The sequence below is a fragment of the Centruroides vittatus genome, unplaced genomic scaffold (genome assembly GCF_030686945.1).
Source record: "Centruroides vittatus isolate TY-2023 unplaced genomic scaffold, ASM3068694v2 contig_166, whole genome shotgun sequence".
NCBI classification, from domain to species: Eukaryota; Metazoa; Arthropoda; class Arachnida; order Scorpiones; family Buthidae; genus Centruroides; species Centruroides vittatus.
Genome location: NW_027121006.1, coordinates 404,534 through 422,398, shown reverse-complemented (window position 1 = coordinate 422,398; position 17,865 = coordinate 404,534). Strand labels below are relative to the sequence as shown.

Below are 17,865 nucleotides of genomic sequence, written 5' to 3'. Positions count from 1 at the left end.
TTATTATTATTTTAAAAAACATATTTCTTATAGTATTTGTCCAGAGGGCATTATAAAATATATTGTTGTTTGAATATTATTATTCCAAATGTTAAATTTATGAACATATCAGGGTGACTCTTAGTTTTGCAATACACAAATACCATAAGGCCCCGAAACAAAATATTTTAAAATTTACATTCAAAATGCTCTCCTCTGGCCAAATGCACGTACGTGGTTGTTGTTTCCAAAAATCAAAAGCACGACACCACTCATTTTCTGGAATGCTATCAAATACTCTGTTACAGACGCTTCGATTTCATCGTCCGTGTTAACTTTGCAACTCCTCAAATGGGTTTCGAAATTAAAGAATAGTCAGAAGACACACAATGCCAAATCTGGTGAATATAGTGGATGTCGAATGATTCTTATATTATTAGCTCGAAGGAAATCAATAGTCTCGGTGGTGTGTGACGAAGGATTACGATGCAAAATTTGACCTCAAATTTTCGTCGACTCCAGAATTCTAGGAAGACAAACTGTAGGCTACCAATTAGCTGTTACTGCCCTCTGTTCACCAAGCTTAATTGCTTTTGCCAGACCAGTGCTACAGAAAAACAGCAAACACGATTTTTTTCTATCACTATCTGCCTTTTCACAGTTGTTGGATTTGGATTATCTCTAAGGATCCATATCCGACACGCTCGACACGCGAGTCATAAAATGGTACGTCTCCCGACCTACGACGGTCTCGGAAATAATCCGGTGCCCACCTCGGTTTAACATTTTCAGAGTTTTCTTAAAGATTCCGACACGGTCCGACTTCCGGAAATACGTCGACTCGTCGAGACACTACTTTTTTTAACCGTAACTCCTTACGCGGAATATCCGCAACTGCAGAGGCTCCAATCTATAGTCTCTCCCGTATCGTTTCGTAAGTACATCTTCGGTCCGCAATCGTACGTCGGGCGGCATATACGTTTTTAGGAGTCGCCGCCGTCGCGGTCACCCTTGGCGCGGTTCGTGGCGAAAGGAAGCACGACCCCTCCGAAATTTTTTGTACCACCCGAACGCAATAGTAAAGGACGGAGTATCGTCCCCGACGGCCAATATCGATCATTTATAACAGTCTTTGTCATTCGGTCTATCACAAAAATCATAGAAATCATTACTCTAGGAAGTTCCATCGTTGTTATTAGAAAGGGGGTCTGTCTTACTTAGACGAAGGAAGATCGACGAAATTTGTTTATGCGTAATGTGTCTCTCAAAGTTTATTATTTAAAAAAAAATAAACTTTTAATTCGTCACGGACGATTTCCCGGCGATACAAAACTTTCAGAGTAACGGTTGTATTTGGAAACACCTATCCATTCTATACATCGAACGACAATTTGTAAAATGCAGCGTATAAGAACCGATACGGGCCTATGGAGAAGACCAAAAACGTTTTCGAAGTAAATATTGCCGAAATTTAGTGTGTGATTGATTTATTTATTTCTGTCTGCATTAACTCGGATGCGAAGACTTCCGAACTATGGTAACAGTTTGGAAGCCTTTGCAAACTCATAAAGATTTACTACATTCTAAAACAACCATAGTCCTTATAATAACACTTAATTCTGTGATAAAGTATTTTATGGATGGTTCTTCCAACTAGAAGTATAAATTTTGCATAAATATTTTTAGCTAAAACTTTACTTGTTCGGTCGAGACTACGAAGTAAAGAAATAGAAACTGAATAAACTTATTTCCGTAGTCCGAAAATAAGTTTTAGCTAAATTTTTTGCAATAATTAACCTTATTATTCCATTTTATTAGAAACTAAAACTTTGGAATTTAAAAATTTACTTTTACTGTTTATTTTTAACAGATGAAAATACTTTCATTTATCCATATTGAATATTAATCGATGATTTATCAGTTAATATTCAATATTCGTCACTTATCCACTAACCGAAGAATAAAATTGATATCAATGATAGGTTTTTTATGTACTTTCTATATTTTATAGTATTTAGCCTGTTTGTGGTTTTGTTTGTTCCTTATTATTTATGCATTGTACTCGTAGTATTTTATATTATTTTACGATAGTTGTGCAGTTACGGTGGTACGGTGGAACCACGCTTAACCAGCATAATTCGTTCTCGGAATCTTACTGGTTAAACGCGAATCGAATGACACGAATAATGTTTAAATAAAGTATCTGTGAGAAAAATTATCCTCTTATTATAAAAATTAATATGCGCACTGAAATCTCCGTACTTAACTTGCAGTTCGCATTCTTGGTCGTGCAGTCATTGCGGGCCCATCGCGGGACTGCTGTTGGAGAGGTCTCGGGGACCGGAAACTGCTGCCACTTCCAAAGAAGCTCGCGAGCTGGCCACGCAGATATCTTTTAAGGTAAGTAAACCTCCTTTCCCGTCTTTACCGGCACAACTGTTGCGCTTTATTAAATAAATAATACCGGATGCATCGACGGGCGATAGTATTTCGTTTCGAAAGAATTTAAGGCCGCGGGAGCTTACGAAGCGAAAGTTTATTGTAAATTTCGCCCGCGTCCGACACTTTAATAAAGTGAGCGGACGTCTGGGATTAGGAAATGCCTAATACGGATACTGCCGTCGGCGACGTAAGTACCCAATTTTCGCCACTGGTTTGCGCAACCGATAAGTAATAAACGAAAAATATTAAACTAATCTTTAATAGTAAATGCCGGTAGTTAAATTATTTTTCGTATCGGCCGAACATTCGGTCGAATCGAGGAATACAAAATACAAGCAATATATACGGGCGCTCGTCGATTTAGGTAGACGATCGGTTCCCGGAGTTTTGTCGTAAGTGGAGGAGCGCCCGCGCTGCGTAATATATAACCGTCGGCAGAGGCCGTCCGTAAACGACGTCCACACCGGAAGGGGGCCGGGCTCGAGCTCGGGTGGACGTCCGTATACCGCATCAAAATTTTTAGTTTATGTATTTTATTTCGAAATTTCTCGCGTTTCTTTCTACTTACGGTATCTATCGTTAGTAAAGCGAAGGCTCGAGTTTCGTCGGACCTCCGAAGAGGGGAGGAGGAGTAAAAATCTCGAGAAAAATGCCAACGTAATTTACGGACGGCCGGGTACGAATATTTCCCAATGCGGTAACCCGTCAATAAATGTAATTTGTCGACTTTTAAAACGAACGAGTCGGGTGTACTGTACATTTGTCTTACAGAAACACCACGACCGGCCCGATTATCACATTTGGTGGTTCGGGCATTAGAGCTTGGTCTGGCTGCCGCAAACTCCTCCGGTCGTAGGTATCGCGGTCTACGTTAGTCGAAGACGCCGGCTTTAGTGGTCCGGGTGGCACCACCGGCCGTCTCCGTAGATGCCGAGGAACGTCGATCTTTGTAGGAACCGACGTTCGATACCGATAGAGGTATCCTTGGCGTGTGTAGAAACAGTTAAGTCGGGAGTGCCGACTGCGAAGAACGAAATAACACTACTATTGCCGGGTTCCCGTTCGTCCACCACCCGCACACCTTCGTATCGCCGGTTTTTAGGAAACTCGTCGACAAAATATCCACGGCGCGATGGTTTTACGTACAAAAAAGGATACCGTATCGTCGAAAGCCGGTAACTCCGATGTTTGTTCGAATCCGAATTACGGCATTAGCGGATAACGAAAGTCCGACGTACACGTTTTCGCGTTTAAAGCTCGGGCCTCGACCTGGCCGATCTTCGCTTCGTTTACCTCGGCCTACGGGTAATTTGCTACCGATGAAATAACGGTATTCGTGCACCACTCGAAAATCTTTACCTCTCGTTATTCCCCGTTTCGGTCTATCCGTTTTTAAGGCTCTTCGATTTTTGCGGTATCGGGCCGCAATAGTCTGCGTCGAAAGGCCGAAACGCATTCGACGTTTAAGTTAGTCTTCCTATTGCGTAAGTATACTTGCTTTACCGCCGTTTTCTTAATTTCTTAGTGACGGAGAAGGGAATTTTAAGTCCAGAGCCATCGGAAGTTCGGAGAAGATTGGCCGACGCTTGCCATTACGTAATGTCTAAGTGGTCCGGCAGGTTCCGACCGGTGCAAAAGGAGTGCCGAACGAACCGCGGACTAACCGTCGTTACGTACGGGAACAATTGACGGATAAACGTTTACGTTTCTCGGCAACGGAAGGTTGGTTAAAATGTTCTTTTTTGGCGCCGGAGGAGTTTTGTGGCCGTAAATGTCTAGACGCCATTCGACGACGGACCCTCTTACGAGTAGTGTTGGACTTAAACGCCGGAGGAGGGGGAAAACAATGACCCGGACGAGGATAATCGAATATAGAAATAAATCTTAACCCAGTCCGTCCGGCCAGATTACTTACGGGAACTTGCCTTTAAATCGCCGAATACCGTCGGCGTAGAACGTTTTATCCGGGCCAAGAAAAATCTGGTTTGGGGTAACGTCCGGCGTCGTTTCCAATATTTCTTTCCGCCGGCGTAAAACGGTACTTCCCGGTCACGCGGCATTTTGTGCGGAAAATAATTTATAAAACGGAGGGAAAGGCGCTTTTACTTCCTCCTCTCTCCGGTCGACGGTATTAACGTCGACGTGAGAGGTCTACCGGCTTCTCGGTAGTAATTACTTTCGATAATAAACGAAATAAGCCGACGGCGGCCGAGCGCTTCTCGCATTTCTCCACTTTCGGTAATTATTAATACCGGGCGGTTAGCTCTGGAATAGCGCCGTCGACGCCCGGCTATTTATATCGCCGGGCGGGTAACTTCGGTCCTTATTTCTGCGCTTTTCTCCTCGGCTTCTTAAAACCCTTCCTCGGGCGGCACTCCCTTCCCGTCCTATTCCCTCCCCTCCTCCCGCTTTACCGGCGCGCCGGAGGGGGGATGCCGCCGCCACTCCGTGCAAAGGTGCGATTCTCCGTCGGTAGAAGACGGGGAGACCGCCCGCGCGGCTTCTTCCTCCTAGTTAGGGTTTCCCTCCGACCGGAAGTAACCACCGCCTTCCTTTCCTTACTCCGTCCTTAAGACCGGGAATGGGCTGGCGTCTTCCGACCGGGTCGAGACACCGGTGACTTGACTTACCTTTCCGTTTTTTTTCTTGGCAGGGAGAATCCTACCGAACCAACTACGCGGCGACGCGGACGCCGGAAGCCCCGACTCTCCCGGGGGACGCCCGGCGGGAATCGGCGCCCTCGTCCCCCGCCCGTGGCTTCCGGGAGTCGGAGGCCCGCCCGGAGGGAAGAGAGGAGGAGGAGGAGACGGGGTACCCCGCCGGATCTCGACGTCCCTACACCGCCGCCGTCTGGGCCCTGGGCGCCCTGATCGCCGCCCTTCTGCTCAGGAGGCTTCTGTTTTTATAACTCCGCTCTTTGTACATTTCCGGTCGGGGCCGACCTCCGGACGCCGGCCCCGTCTAAACAATAAAAGATTTCTTTCTAATCGCTCTCGTCTCTTTCCTTTCTCGAGAGGATGGAGGCGCCGGCCGGACTGCTAAGTCGTCGTTTACCTACTTCGGGAGTAAGTATTTCTCTCCGCCCCCTCCTTTCCCCGCTCCCCCAGGCCGGAAGTCGTCCGGTCGCCTCCCGCGCGCGGTACAGATTTCCGGCGGAAGAGGGTGCGAACGCCCTTCGTCTTTCGGTCAGAAAACGGCACGGGGTGGAAGTACAAATCTTTATTTGCTAGAATTTCTCGTACAGACGGCGAAGCGCGGAACTGACGCGGCGCGCGGCGCCGCAAGCGATTTTACACCATTTTTTACAAATTACCAGCCGAAGCGCGAGCCGTTGGGAGTAGGTATTCACATGTGTCTGGTGTTGCCGAAGTTCTGTCCGCTCTGGGTGGCGCCCTTGTTGGTTCCGTACTGCAGGTTGATGATGCCCTCTCCCGCCCGCAGCTGCTCTTCCGTGAAGGTTCTCTTGTTCTCTTCCGAGGGTTTGGGGCCCAGGCAGGGTCCTTGGTATTCCGGGTGCGTGTAGCACTGAAAAGACGCGTCGGCGGTCAGAAACCTCGTCCCGGGATATAAAAGTGGGCGGAGGGGGGACTTACCGCTCTTCCCAGTGCCATGAGACACTGCGTGACCTGAGGGATGTTCCTCCTCTCCCACAGATCGACCGTCTGGAAGACGTCGATCTCGGGCACCCCGTACTTCTTGGCCGCCTCCTGGAAGCGGTTGATGTTCTCCATCATCTTGAACTGTCCTCCGGAAGTGTTGATCTTCTGGATGCATCCGGGCATCAACTTGTTCATCAGGCTGAAAGAAAAGAGGCCGCGCGGGTCAGAGAAGGCGGGCGGGCGGGCCGCGGAAAGGAAAGGAAAGGGCCTACTTGCACAGGACGGTTCCGTCGCGCAGAACTTCTTCGTAGGGTCCGTTGGGCAGCTTCTGTCCCATTATCTCCTGAATCCACTGCATGATCTCGTTCTCCAGTTCGGGGTCGCGCTTGCTGGCCAGCTGCGGGAGAGGGACGGATCTCTTTTATCTCGGCAGAAAGAAAGGAGAGGGAGGAAGGGGAACTCACCTTGTTGGCCACTTGGGCGCTGAGACCGTAAGCGGGTCCTCTGCTTGCCATGTCGTCGGAAAGGTGCGTGTAGACGAGAGCGTGAATCGACGAGAGTGAAGACGGAGCGGCGGGCGGCGTCGATATGTTAAACCCGCGATTCCAAAAATACGTCCGGGCCGGGGAGGGGGCGGAGGCGCCAAACTTGGAAAGGTCGACCGGAGTCGACTTTCGTCGGCGCTGCCAGCGGCGCGTGGGAGGGAGCCGTTTCTACCGCGGAAGAGGCGGGCGCATTCTTCCGCACTTCGCTAACGCGGGGAACCGCGACCTTTGCGCGACCTTCCTCCGACCCGCAGTATTTTCGGATGGGATTGACTTTGGCAAGGTTCTTCTTGCCGCGCCTCCCCCTCCGTCCCGTCGTTCTCGGAGGGGAATCGGGCCCGGCCCGGGCGGCCGGGAGAAGGAAAACCCGATCAACCGTTTTAATTACGGGCGCCGACCCGCCGGAAAAGAAGAGGGGCGGAGAGAAGACCGGAGAGAAAGGAAATTTCCTTCCGGGTGGAAGTCGACCGTCCCGCGTTTAAAAATACTTTAGTCGCTGGCGCGCTTTAAAAGGTAAATAAACGGAGGGAGTCGGGTGTTGGCGGCGGCGTAAATAATCGACGGGCGGCAGGTGGAGGGAGGGCAGGCGCGTCCTCCCTCCCTTCCGGGAGACGAGAACGGCGTTTATTTTCGACTGCGCGAAAATAAGCGAACGCCAACGATTACGCTAATTACTGGCGAAGGCGTCACGTAATCCCGGAGGAGAAGGGAACGACGGGAAAAGGGCGGAATTTCGGCCGGCGGCCGCGGTTACGTAAGTAAGGCCGGCAGAGGGACTTCGGACGTCTCCCGAATACGCCGTACGAGATTTTTCGGTGGGACCGGTAGAAAAATGCGGCCGTCGGGGTGTGGGAGGATTATTCGTCGGTCCGGTTAAACGAATAAGAAAAGTGGGGTCTCGTTCGGTCGGAAACCGGGAGAAGCGGAGTCGCGGCGCGGGTGCGTTTTTCGAGGAGGCGGCGAAGCGACGGGCCCCGACTAGGGTTTCGACTTCTTCCCGATAAGGGAAGACGGAACGTCGACTTCTAATTGGGGCCGGAAGGCCAGGAGCGGGGAACCGGGAGGAGAAGGACGAAACCCTTCCGAAGAACTAGAGTTAGAAGCGCTTCCCGGAAAAGACTTTTTGTTCGCTTTTGTAATCGACGTTGGCCCAGGGGTTATTCCTACGGAAATATGCCGAGCGTTCGCTAACAACGTTCCCGGGCGGAAAAGGAAACCGACGGATACGTTTACCCAAAAATAATTACGTAATAAAAACCGAAGATCGGCGAGTCGGAGGGGTGAGGACTGGCCCGGGTCCGTGCCGGGCGGCGACGGAGGAGAGAAGAACACGGGTAATTCCCTTTCCCCGGCCGGAAAACGGACGAGGGATCCCGGGCATACCCAAAGAAGTAAAAAGAAAAGGCACTAGTGAATTTTCCACAAATCTTTTCCTAATTAAAATTCGTGTTTTTAATTTGTATCGTGTCGCCTCTTCCGCTTCTATGTTACTAGTCCCGGACGATAAATGGCGAGTAAATAAACGGACGGACGGGGCGGTCGGCCCGTTATAAAATCTACCGCCCTTTTTTTCTTTATCGCGGAAATTGTGGCCCGGGAACGGACTCCGCCAGTTTTTTCCGTTTACCGGGTGACGGCAGGGAGAAACGGACGGCGGTGTTCGAGTTCCTCCGTGTTGTAATGCAAAAAAGGATTTTCCCCGCCGTATAAATCGAACAAAATACCCCGTTCCGGGCTTTCCTCTTCCCGCGGGTAGCGCACCGAAACTTTTGCAGAACTTTTTCCGTACCCGAAAAATTACCTCCGCCGGTAAAACGGGCCGAGAGGGGCCGGATCCGGAGGTGGAAACTGCAACTCTTTAAAGGTCGACTAAATGCGGGAAGAAAGAGGGGGACCGACGACTTTATAAAACGGTGGAAAACGAAGATTTTGCCGAAGGCTGGGTCGGCGCGGCCCGGGCGGAACGACTGGCGAGTTATTTATATAGATCGTCGACAGATGGCGCGGCTGGCGAACTTACTACCACTTCCGAATATTAAGTCGCCGTCGTATTTCTACAAATATTGTTTACGACGCTTCGACGTAACCGGTGCAAATTTACGTCCTAACCGTAAACGCCGAACGGTACCTCGCCTAGTCGGTGGCGCGCGGATTTCGTCTCCGGGAGACGAGTTAAAATGCCAATTCCGTAAACTTCCCAACTTACGTCGCCGCTAATTCGCGAGTAATATAGAAATAGAAGACGTTTAGAAAATGAATTTTAATCGGGAAACGATTTCTGGAAAATTCGCTAATGCTTTTTCCTTTTACTTCGGGGTGCCGGATGCGCCGCCGCGCGTAGTATATCGTGTTAATTTCGTAGGTCGACCGTCGGTGCTTCCTCGCGTTTCTCCACAAAGTATAAAAGACGAGATCCAGATAATTCTACGAAAAGTGTTTTAGAAAACAAAAGATAGCCGAACCGTCTAATTATTCTACGGAGGAACCGAAAAGGTTAAAGTACGCGCCCGATTCTTTCCGGAAGCGGGAATCGGCGGTGGGAAGCCCCGCCTCCTACCACCTTTTCCACCGTATCGCCCGGCAGACGACTGGCGTAAACGGTTTTATTCCTTTATTTTCCACAAAATGCTTTAAAAAATTAGCCACCGGTTGCCTAACCTTCCCGGCCGTTACGAGATTTTGTTTTAAGAAAACATATTATTAATTATTGTAAAATAGCAAAAAGTTTAATTATGACGGTAGAGATGACTTTTATAAAAAAAAAAAAAGGAGAAAAAGCACACCGAATGCTAGTAACGAGTGAAATCTTTCCCACCGCCGACCGGATCTTACACGCGACACCTTATATTTTTTTCCCGGTTGACCTTTCGCCGCCGGATGGCCTAGCGGTCCGGTCCGAGTAGCGGCTTACCGCCGGGGGGAACCCGAGATCGAACCCGGACGGGTCGAAAAGCCGGGAGTTTTTCGGGGAGTGGTCCGACCGGATATATCGGTTTCCGGAAAGTTTTCCCTCTTTCTAGCTTCGGCCGTGTGACGTCGCGTCCACTTTTTTATACAATAATCCTCTCGCCGGGAGCCGGCGCGTCACTCGCAAAATAATGCGGCCCAAACTTCGCTTCGTATTAATTAGAAAACGATATAAAATTTTAAAACATTAGCCACATCCAAACAATACTTAGCCTAGAAAATCCGGTAACCGGTCGCTTAACTTTTCCGGCCACGGTCGGTGGCGCCGTCCGTCGTTACATTTTAGTTAAGGTTTAAAAAACTTTTTATATTTTTACGTTAAAAGTTATTTAAATATTAAAATGGCATAAAGCTTAATTTTGAGGGTAGAGACGGGCTTTATAAAAAAATTTTAAATGCTAATAACCAGCCAAATCGTCATTAAGCCCGACCCTACCGGAGATACGCGCTACCCTTTTTATCCGCCCACCCGCTCGAAATTTAATCACCGAAATTTAATAGCGTCTGTCCCCTAATAAACAAACTTCCCCGCAAAATTTCAAAATTTTTCGACAAAAAGCGCGGGAGTTAAGCTTCGAACGAGGTGAACAAAATCGAGCTCCACGTACGGTACTAACATCCGTACATACCGAAATAACCGCTTTTTTTCGTTTCTCCGCGTTTTGAGGTCCCCGAGTCCAAAAATATTGGGGGATCGTTTTACCACCGATCGTTCCGTTATATGTAAACAGCCGGGGAAAACTTTTTTAAAAAAGAGTTTAATATTAGAACGATATCGCGACTATCATTTATCGCCGTCGATTTCTTTTTACCGTTTTATATCGGATTACCGAATAAGGAAGTGTTTACCAAACTGTTCGAGTGGAATGCCGTAATTATAGGTAAATTTCGACGGAGTTCAATAATTCCGGGTAAATTTACCCGGAATTACGAAAGCGAAACGGGAACTCGTTATTAAAGATGTAAGTTTCCGATTCGGAATCGACCGACTTACGGCGGCGAGGATACTTCGGAACTGGCTTAACTGTACTATTTTGCCATTTACTCGCGCGTACCGTACTAAAGAATAGGATTAAACGGCGGTGGAAGAAACTTGCCAGATATTTTCGAAGGCCCGACGTTTGAAAATATTAGACGCGTCGTCGACTAATTAAACCCTTCCAAATTTCTATATACGGTACTTTAAATTTCTTCTATTAAGTCGCGTAAAATAACTGCGAATGTTTGGAAATCGACGCGCGGTCCAATTTTTAACCGTTTAAAAATGCTATTTCCGAGATATTCGTCTAACGAATTTGGAAATTTCAAACCCGTATTAAGTATAGATCGATTAATAAGGTATTAGAAAAACAATCTTAAGTCTTTCGATATCCGGGCGTGCGTCGTTTAACTACAGCCAAACGGAAGTCGGAGCCACGGAGCGTGCGCGTGTCTCTGTTTATTCGAAAATATAGTCCGCGGTTTGCGACGTTCGGCGGCGGATGGCGTAACCGGGGGCGGGTTTGTCTTCCCCCCAATAAACGCGTCCGGACTGCGTTCGACAGACTCTCGGACCGCCAAATTTGCGCCGCGACGCCTCTCCCCGTAGTTTAAGGTGGATTTAACGGACAAAATTTTACATTCTTAGGTCGTAGGCGATAATTTTAAGGCTTTTTCCACCCGCCGTACCGTACCCAAATTAGCGGATTATTCTTTTTCGAAATCCTCGACCCACCGCTCTTTATTAAGTTAACTCGGCCGCGGCGGGAACGTTTCGACGCGTCGTCGTCCGAAGACGAACGAATAGGAAATTTTGTTTTCTTTTAGTCGAGTTTCGACGTCGTTATTTACTTCTTAAATACAATCGTGGCGAAAGAAATAAAGATTTTACAAAAATCTTAATTCCTTTCGGGTCGGATCGTATAATCTTTTATTACCGTCGCTAACTACGGCCAGTACCTAACCGATAATACGCGTAGAAAACCTTTCCGAGAAATTAAAATTATTGTTTCTACTTAACTTTATTTACGCGAACGAATTAACTAGTTCGTCACTTCATTAACGCTCGCCTTATTATTACCGGGTGCGTTTTATTCGAGTTTACTGCCTACGTAAATTTACACCTTTATTTTTATTTCTCAAATACGCCAGAACTAAAAAGTCGGGCGGCCCGTAGAAATGACACCACTTATCAAAAATCGACTCGTAAATTACCGGTTCGTGCAAAAACATTTATAAATCGTAAGAGGTTTTCTGGTGTTAAACCCGCCGGTGTAGCCCATTTTCGCAATTTTTTTACCGGGCCACAAAAATTAGCTTATCGACGCCGGATAATTAAATATTGCCGTATCCTCGAAAATGATCATTCGAGGATATTTTTCGACGCGCTATGGTTGGGCATCAAAAAATCTCGAAATCTTTAACGTGAAAACTTCCGGTTTGAAAAGTCGGATCACGGCGAGAAAAAGTACTCGTAGGAGAGCCGTGGCTACGATGCCGGATAAATATATCGAATTCCGTACACCGAAAATACGATAAATTGGTTATTTTCTATTTTAGAATTTCTCGATAGCCTTCGAGATTTGCTTTTTTCGCTGTAGTGTGTGGCCGGCCACTTTTTGTTATAATCGTCTTCCTCGTCGAGTAAAAAGTTTTCGGCTAGACCGGCCGAGTAGAAATTCGGACGGACGAAATATATAGGAAATGCGGCCGCATCGCCGACGACGCGTAAACCTACCCGGCCGAGAGGCCGTCTTCGAAAATATACATTGTATAACTTTGACCGCAGTCTTATTGTAAAAAATAAATGTAAAATAATGATATTTCTTCGATTTACGTATACAAAAAATACAATAATAAAACTACGTACGCGATACAAATTTAAAACGTTACAAAATTTTAAAAAATTATTAATTAAAAAGAATTACGTCGTAAAATTTATTCTCCTTTCTTTCCTTTCGATCGATTCCGTAATTACGTCGTCGAAATTAATTTTTGGCACACTGTGTTCTGTCGACCGCGGCCGGACGGGAAGGAATCTACGATTTACGTGGCGTATTTAAACGCCGTCGTTTCCGATTCGGAACGCCGTAGTAGAATGGTCGAGGGGCTGCTAGTCGTGTAGGATAACCGGGAGCGGACGAAGCGTACGGAGGGTTTCTGAATAAGAGAGGCTCCCGCGCTGTTGTTTCGAAGAGGTAGTCGGCGGTTGCTTTCTCGATATAAGTATCGTATTTTTTGACCACGCGTTTGTAGAAGCGCCGTGTTAGAGACAATCTGTATAGATCGAACGGCGGAGCGCCGTTTTTGGTTTTCTTTACATTTCCGTATTAAGGACGACCTTAAGACGCTTCGTACGGATTTAGATTTAGCACCGAGGAACTGCGACGATTTATACGACGAAATTCGAAATTAAAGTATTCCGTGCCCGCGCTGCGGTGATAAAACTAACGAACTACATCGCCTCCGACCACAGCGTCCGTCTCGACAACCTATCTTTTCGAACTTCTAACCTCCGGAACGCGTGCATCCGACACACCGACTTTCTCGGAGTGGGCGGCCCACAGGGAATAACACCGTAGTGGCGACCGAGAGATCGAAAGACACCGACGGCGTGACGGCGACTTATATAGATACCGAACGTAACACCGCGGTCCTCTACGCCCTCCACCCGCAGGCTGCGAGGAGGGATACGCAATCTTTCGGGCAATTCCCACGAAAAGTCCCCCGCCGACCGTACGACTCGAACATTATCCACTAAGTAATCTCCGAAGACCTCGACGCTCTCGTTAAAACAATGAGAAACACGAGCCTTGGCTGAAAAACAGCCCTTGTCCTCGGTTCACTAACTAATCGGATATCACCGTAATTTTACTCGCCGCATCGGCCACACCAACGTCCTCGTCGATTGCGCGAGAAACAATTCGCTGCTAACGGAGCTGGCCCACCAGCGGCCGAGCGGTTCCGTTCCACAAACACTGGGAGTTAGGTACCGGGTTCGCGCCGGCTCGGATAGGTTGGCCACGTGGAGTTTTCCGGGTTTTCTCTACGTTCGTAACATCCGAATAGGGGCCAGTTACCCTTAAAAAGACCTCCCGGAAGGGAGGTCTTTTTAAGGTATGGATGCTAATACGCTTCCAACAGCGTGGAAATATATAATAGAAAAAAGAATGGCATTTAAAAACCCTTAAATCATTTCTTTCTACTTAGCTTTGTTTTCTATGTTTTATTTGTTTATTTATTTATTTAATATACACGCTTCTTTCAATTTATTTTAAAGTTAAATTACTTTTTTGAATTTTAAATATGTAAAATATTCGAAAACGGTACGTTCCATTTTGGAACATTTATAATATTAAACCCGACGATGGCCTATGTTAGATAGGGTGAACACTTTCTATTCTAACAAACTACTTTATACCCATAGCAGCCGCCATTATGTAGTTCGCGCTAATACCGCTAGGTGTCGGGTCTATCGTTGGCCGAGCGAATCGATATAGTTGCCAGAGAGCTAAAGGCCGTCACACACGTTCAGGAAATTCTTTGAGGATTAACTGCGTAGGCCTGGCCTGGAGGAAATTCAGAATTTCCTGTCGCCCACACGCGAGGAGAAAAATCTCTCGGTTAGTCAGTCGGCCGTGGCATCCGATGACGTACTGGCTGTTCTCGGACGTTTATTGGCAACAAATTGTATTAAAACTCGCGGGAAAAAGCATGTGCGTAGAAGTCGACGTGTAAATAGTAGTAGTAGTGGTTTGGATAGCACCGATCACGAAATTAATTTTTCAAGAGAGATCTTGGGCTATAGATTCTGTTAAAAAGCATCAATTTCCAGCCACAGATCGATGACGAGTCGATTTTACTACCAAAAAAATTTACGGGTTAAATTTTATATACGAGAAACCATCGGATATCACTGGCCGGATCGAACATAGTGAATTACAAGACTTATTAAATTATTTTTATTTAAAGGTGAATAGATGGGGGAAACAGCTACAGTTATTTGACATCGAACTTCTTGGGTGTCCGAGATCAGATAATATTAAAAAGAATTGTTATTACCACAGATATTTTAAAAAGCATCGTTCTTTTTGCGACATTCTGTCTTACGAACAATTCTTAATTGAACAAAAAATAGATATTTTTAAAATTAATACGTCGTATAGATATTTAATAATTATTATATTAAACTATTTCCCTATTTTACTTTGTTGTTTAAATATTATTTCAAATTGTCGCGTTTTAATTTATTCCGATATTAGAACCAAGGAGAGAAAAAAAAGCAAATATAAATAATTCTCAACCCCGTCCGATATTAGTACAAATTGTAAAAATTATTATCGCAAATTAATTTTATAATTTATTACACTTTATCTTATTGTCAAAATATTATTTTAAGTTGTCACGCTTTAATACAACATTAAAACAGGTATTAAAACAATAAATTTTTTAAAATGTAAAAGAAAATGATATTATAGAGTATCGAGACGTTTTACGAAAACTTAAGAAATCGACTGAAAAGTTTTCTAAATATTAAAATTATTTATAATTTTAATTTACTCGAGAAATTTTTGATCTGCGCAAGCGCAAACGTACGTTCGCGAACTTTGACCTACGTTAACCGAGGTGGAGACCACCCGCGCAATTAGTCAGCAAAGGAGTAAACGAGGCAATAAAATACTTAGCCCGCTCTAGAGATAACAGGTTCGTTTTGTCTAAAAGCCAGATGTGTGTGACCGATAAATCTACAAATCTACAAAGTTCGGCCAATTTCTATAAATTAATTAATTTTGTTTTCTTCGAAAATTTGAAACTTTATTATAATATTTTTTACGGATGTTTTTACAAGTTTTTATTTCGCCTTTCTAATTTGGCGCCCTCGTGATTCGTGCCCCCGGAGCAGTTTGCTCCAGGCGCTCCACGGTAGCTACGCCCCTGGATATCGAAGTTTTCGATATCGTAATGACGTAGTCGGTGACATAATCCGTAACTGTCCGATCAAAAATGTTGCTAGCGTGGTCTGTCATTTTGATTGTTTCGGTTTCAAAGGTTTTCGTAATGAAGCGATGTTGTTAGTGATAAAGAACGGGTACTTTTATCGGGCGGATAAAAAAGACACGATCCCTCTTTTCGAGAGAGTGTCGTCCAGTTTTAGTGACTCGAGGCTAGGCCTAATGCCAAAGTAGAAAGGGCTAATTTATTTTTTATAGAAATAAAGGATAAATTAGACTCTATACCACTTCGGCATTTTTACTTGTTATAGATATATGATACAGACATAGATCTATCTATATATTTCTTTTGCTAACGTAGTAATTTAAATACAGTAGAGCGTCGTTTATCCGAAAGCTTTCTGGTCGGACTGATGTGCCGAATCGAACGTTTTTGATACTAGATTAACTTCTAAAGTATAATTTTTTTTGTTTTTATATTTTTCGATACATTTATTTTGTTTGTGCAAAATGAAGAAACAATTTTTAACGATACGATAGCCACGATTATTATTATAAAAAGTTTCGTTAGGCTTAAAATCCACGAAAATTCAACGGAGAAAAATCTCGACGTGGGATAGGTTAATATATTTTTTCGTACATAATCGGTTATCCGAACAACCCCAGTCCCCAATCGATTCGGATAACGACGCTCTACTGTATTTTCAACCCCCCATTATATATCTTAAAAATATCTTAAAACTGATTTAAAAAATTTAAAAGTTAAATTAGATAACTCGAATCTTATTTTTTAAATTTTTTCTCTCTAGAAAGTAATTGACAAAATTGGCTTCTGTAATTTTACTAACATTCCTATTATTATCTATCGGGAAATGTCTATACCGCCGTAATGTAATCCAAATTATTCACAAAATTAAATCTGATGAAAAGTTTCGGATTTTGCATAGTTTCTTCTACAAACTTGTGTTTTCTAACTTTCTAAAACTGCAAATAAAAATTTAAAAACTAAAATATTATTGAGATATTATATTTTAAAAAAATCTGTTTTAAATTTAATTTATCCAATCTGAAAAGTGGTTGATGAAAATAGTTGATACACTAGTATTCAACTGTTATCGAGCACTAGTATGAAAACAATTTTAAATGTTCTGGGACTTTAATTGACATCTAGTGGGCAATTGGAAAAATTCCAAGAATTAACATCCCGTGTTAGTCGCCGTTTTCCACCAGGAATCTCGACTCTTGCCCTGAATCGTATGCACATTATCCTTAATCAGAAATCTTTCAGCAAAATGTAATTCACATATTCGCGATTTTCTTGCGAGTTGTAAATCATTTCGAGGAATTATACCTTCCCACTTATCTAATTGGTTCGGAAGTGGTGAAAAAACTGTTATTTCTCACCAGATTTGCCCAGTCACAAAACACTTATTCGGCACGCTGTTGTTTCTTTTTCTCGTAGAAAAAATTATAAACACGCTCGAAAATGGCAAACTACCTACTAACCAAAGAGATAAAACTTCTTCTTATGGCCGCAAAACGACTCGATCGCCAGCTATCGGCAACCCGATACATTAACTTACTTCGTAACATAGCCGAGAGACCAGTATATCTATCGACTCTGGTTAAAAGACTATAAAAATGATTGTCGATATAATAGGATGGAGAGCAGAGCCGGATTTTAGGCGATTGGAGCGATTGGTGCCAATCGGGCCCCGCGCTTGAAGGGCCCGTATCACATCAAAATTTATATATTTAAAAATAGTACGTTACAAAAATAAATATCTAGGTATATTGTTATGAAAAATTAAACAACATATTTCAATATGTAAATTAACTGTTAATTAATTTTGTTATTTAAAGTTTGAGGGGCCCCGCAAAAAAAAAAAAAAAAAAAAAAAAATTCAATCGGGCCTCGCAACTATTGGATCCGGTGCTGATGGAGAGGGGCTATTGGCGGGAATATCGAGAAACGTCGCTCTGGTGTATAATAGTGTCGCACGAATCAGTGGCGTAGCGAACATAACTGGCGCCCCCTCTCCCCTCCAAAACACATATAGTTTGTCTTGAAGACCATTTGGGCACCCCTCTACGAGTGGCGCCCGGTGCATGATACACCCCCTTGCACCCCCTAGCTACGCCACTGGCACGAATATAACAGCCGACCGGGGAAGGCCGGATTTAAAACTTAATTCGAAACGTCGAAACTTTCCAAAACGTAGATTTTTAAACCGATCTTAAGAATATTTTAAACGTATATTAAATAAGAAATTCGTCTAATTTCTTTCGAAAGTAAACATCAAACAATAGTATTGTTAAGTAAAGTTTTATAATTCCCGTAGCGAGACCGGCGATCTTTATCACGAATAAAGCGAATTGTTTAAATCTCGGTCTCTGCTTACT

At 44.6% G+C, this 17,865-nt stretch overlaps 2 protein-coding genes across 2 annotated transcripts in view; one reads left to right on the top strand and one right to left on the bottom strand.

The window, feature by feature from the left end:
* LOC136968920 (ubiquitin-conjugating enzyme E2 J1-like) overlaps positions 1-5,408 on the top strand; it is a 38,550-nt gene extending 33,142 nt beyond the window's left edge. The window contains exons 6-7 of the mRNA XM_067262990.1: positions 2,253-2,379; positions 5,075-5,408. Of these exons, the coding sequence (XP_067119091.1) occupies positions 2,253-2,379; positions 5,075-5,329 (382 nt within the window). The 3' untranslated portion in view covers positions 5,330-5,408. The remainder of the gene's footprint in view (positions 1-2,252; positions 2,380-5,074) is intronic.
* Positions 5,409-5,625: 217 nt separating this feature from the next.
* On the bottom strand, positions 5,626-6,667 carry LOC136968922 (muscle-specific protein 20-like). The gene is made up of 4 exons (XM_067262991.1): positions 6,485-6,667; positions 6,293-6,417; positions 6,015-6,219; positions 5,626-5,946 (listed from the first exon to the last, which is right to left on the bottom strand). The coding sequence occupies exons 1-4, from the start codon at positions 6,533-6,535 to the stop codon at positions 5,767-5,769; spliced, it is 561 nt and encodes a 186-aa protein (XP_067119092.1). The 5' UTR covers positions 6,536-6,667; the 3' UTR covers positions 5,626-5,766.
* Between the last annotated feature and the right edge of the window lie 11,198 nt (positions 6,668-17,865).

Bases quoted from the DNA above. Each gene is read 5' to 3' on its own strand.
- LOC136968922 (XM_067262991.1), bottom strand. From the start codon at position 6,535: ATGGCAAGCAGAGGACCCGCTTACGGTCTCAGCGCCCAAGTGGCCAAC. The intron at 6,418-6,484 runs GTGAGTTCCCCT...CCTCTCCCGCAG, and splicing joins GCGCCCAAGTGGCCAACAAG to CTGGCCAGCAAGCGCGACCC. The intron at 5,947-6,014 runs GTAAGTCCCCCC...GCGTCTTTTCAG, and splicing joins TCATGGCACTGGGAAGAGCG to TGCTACACGCACCCGGAATA.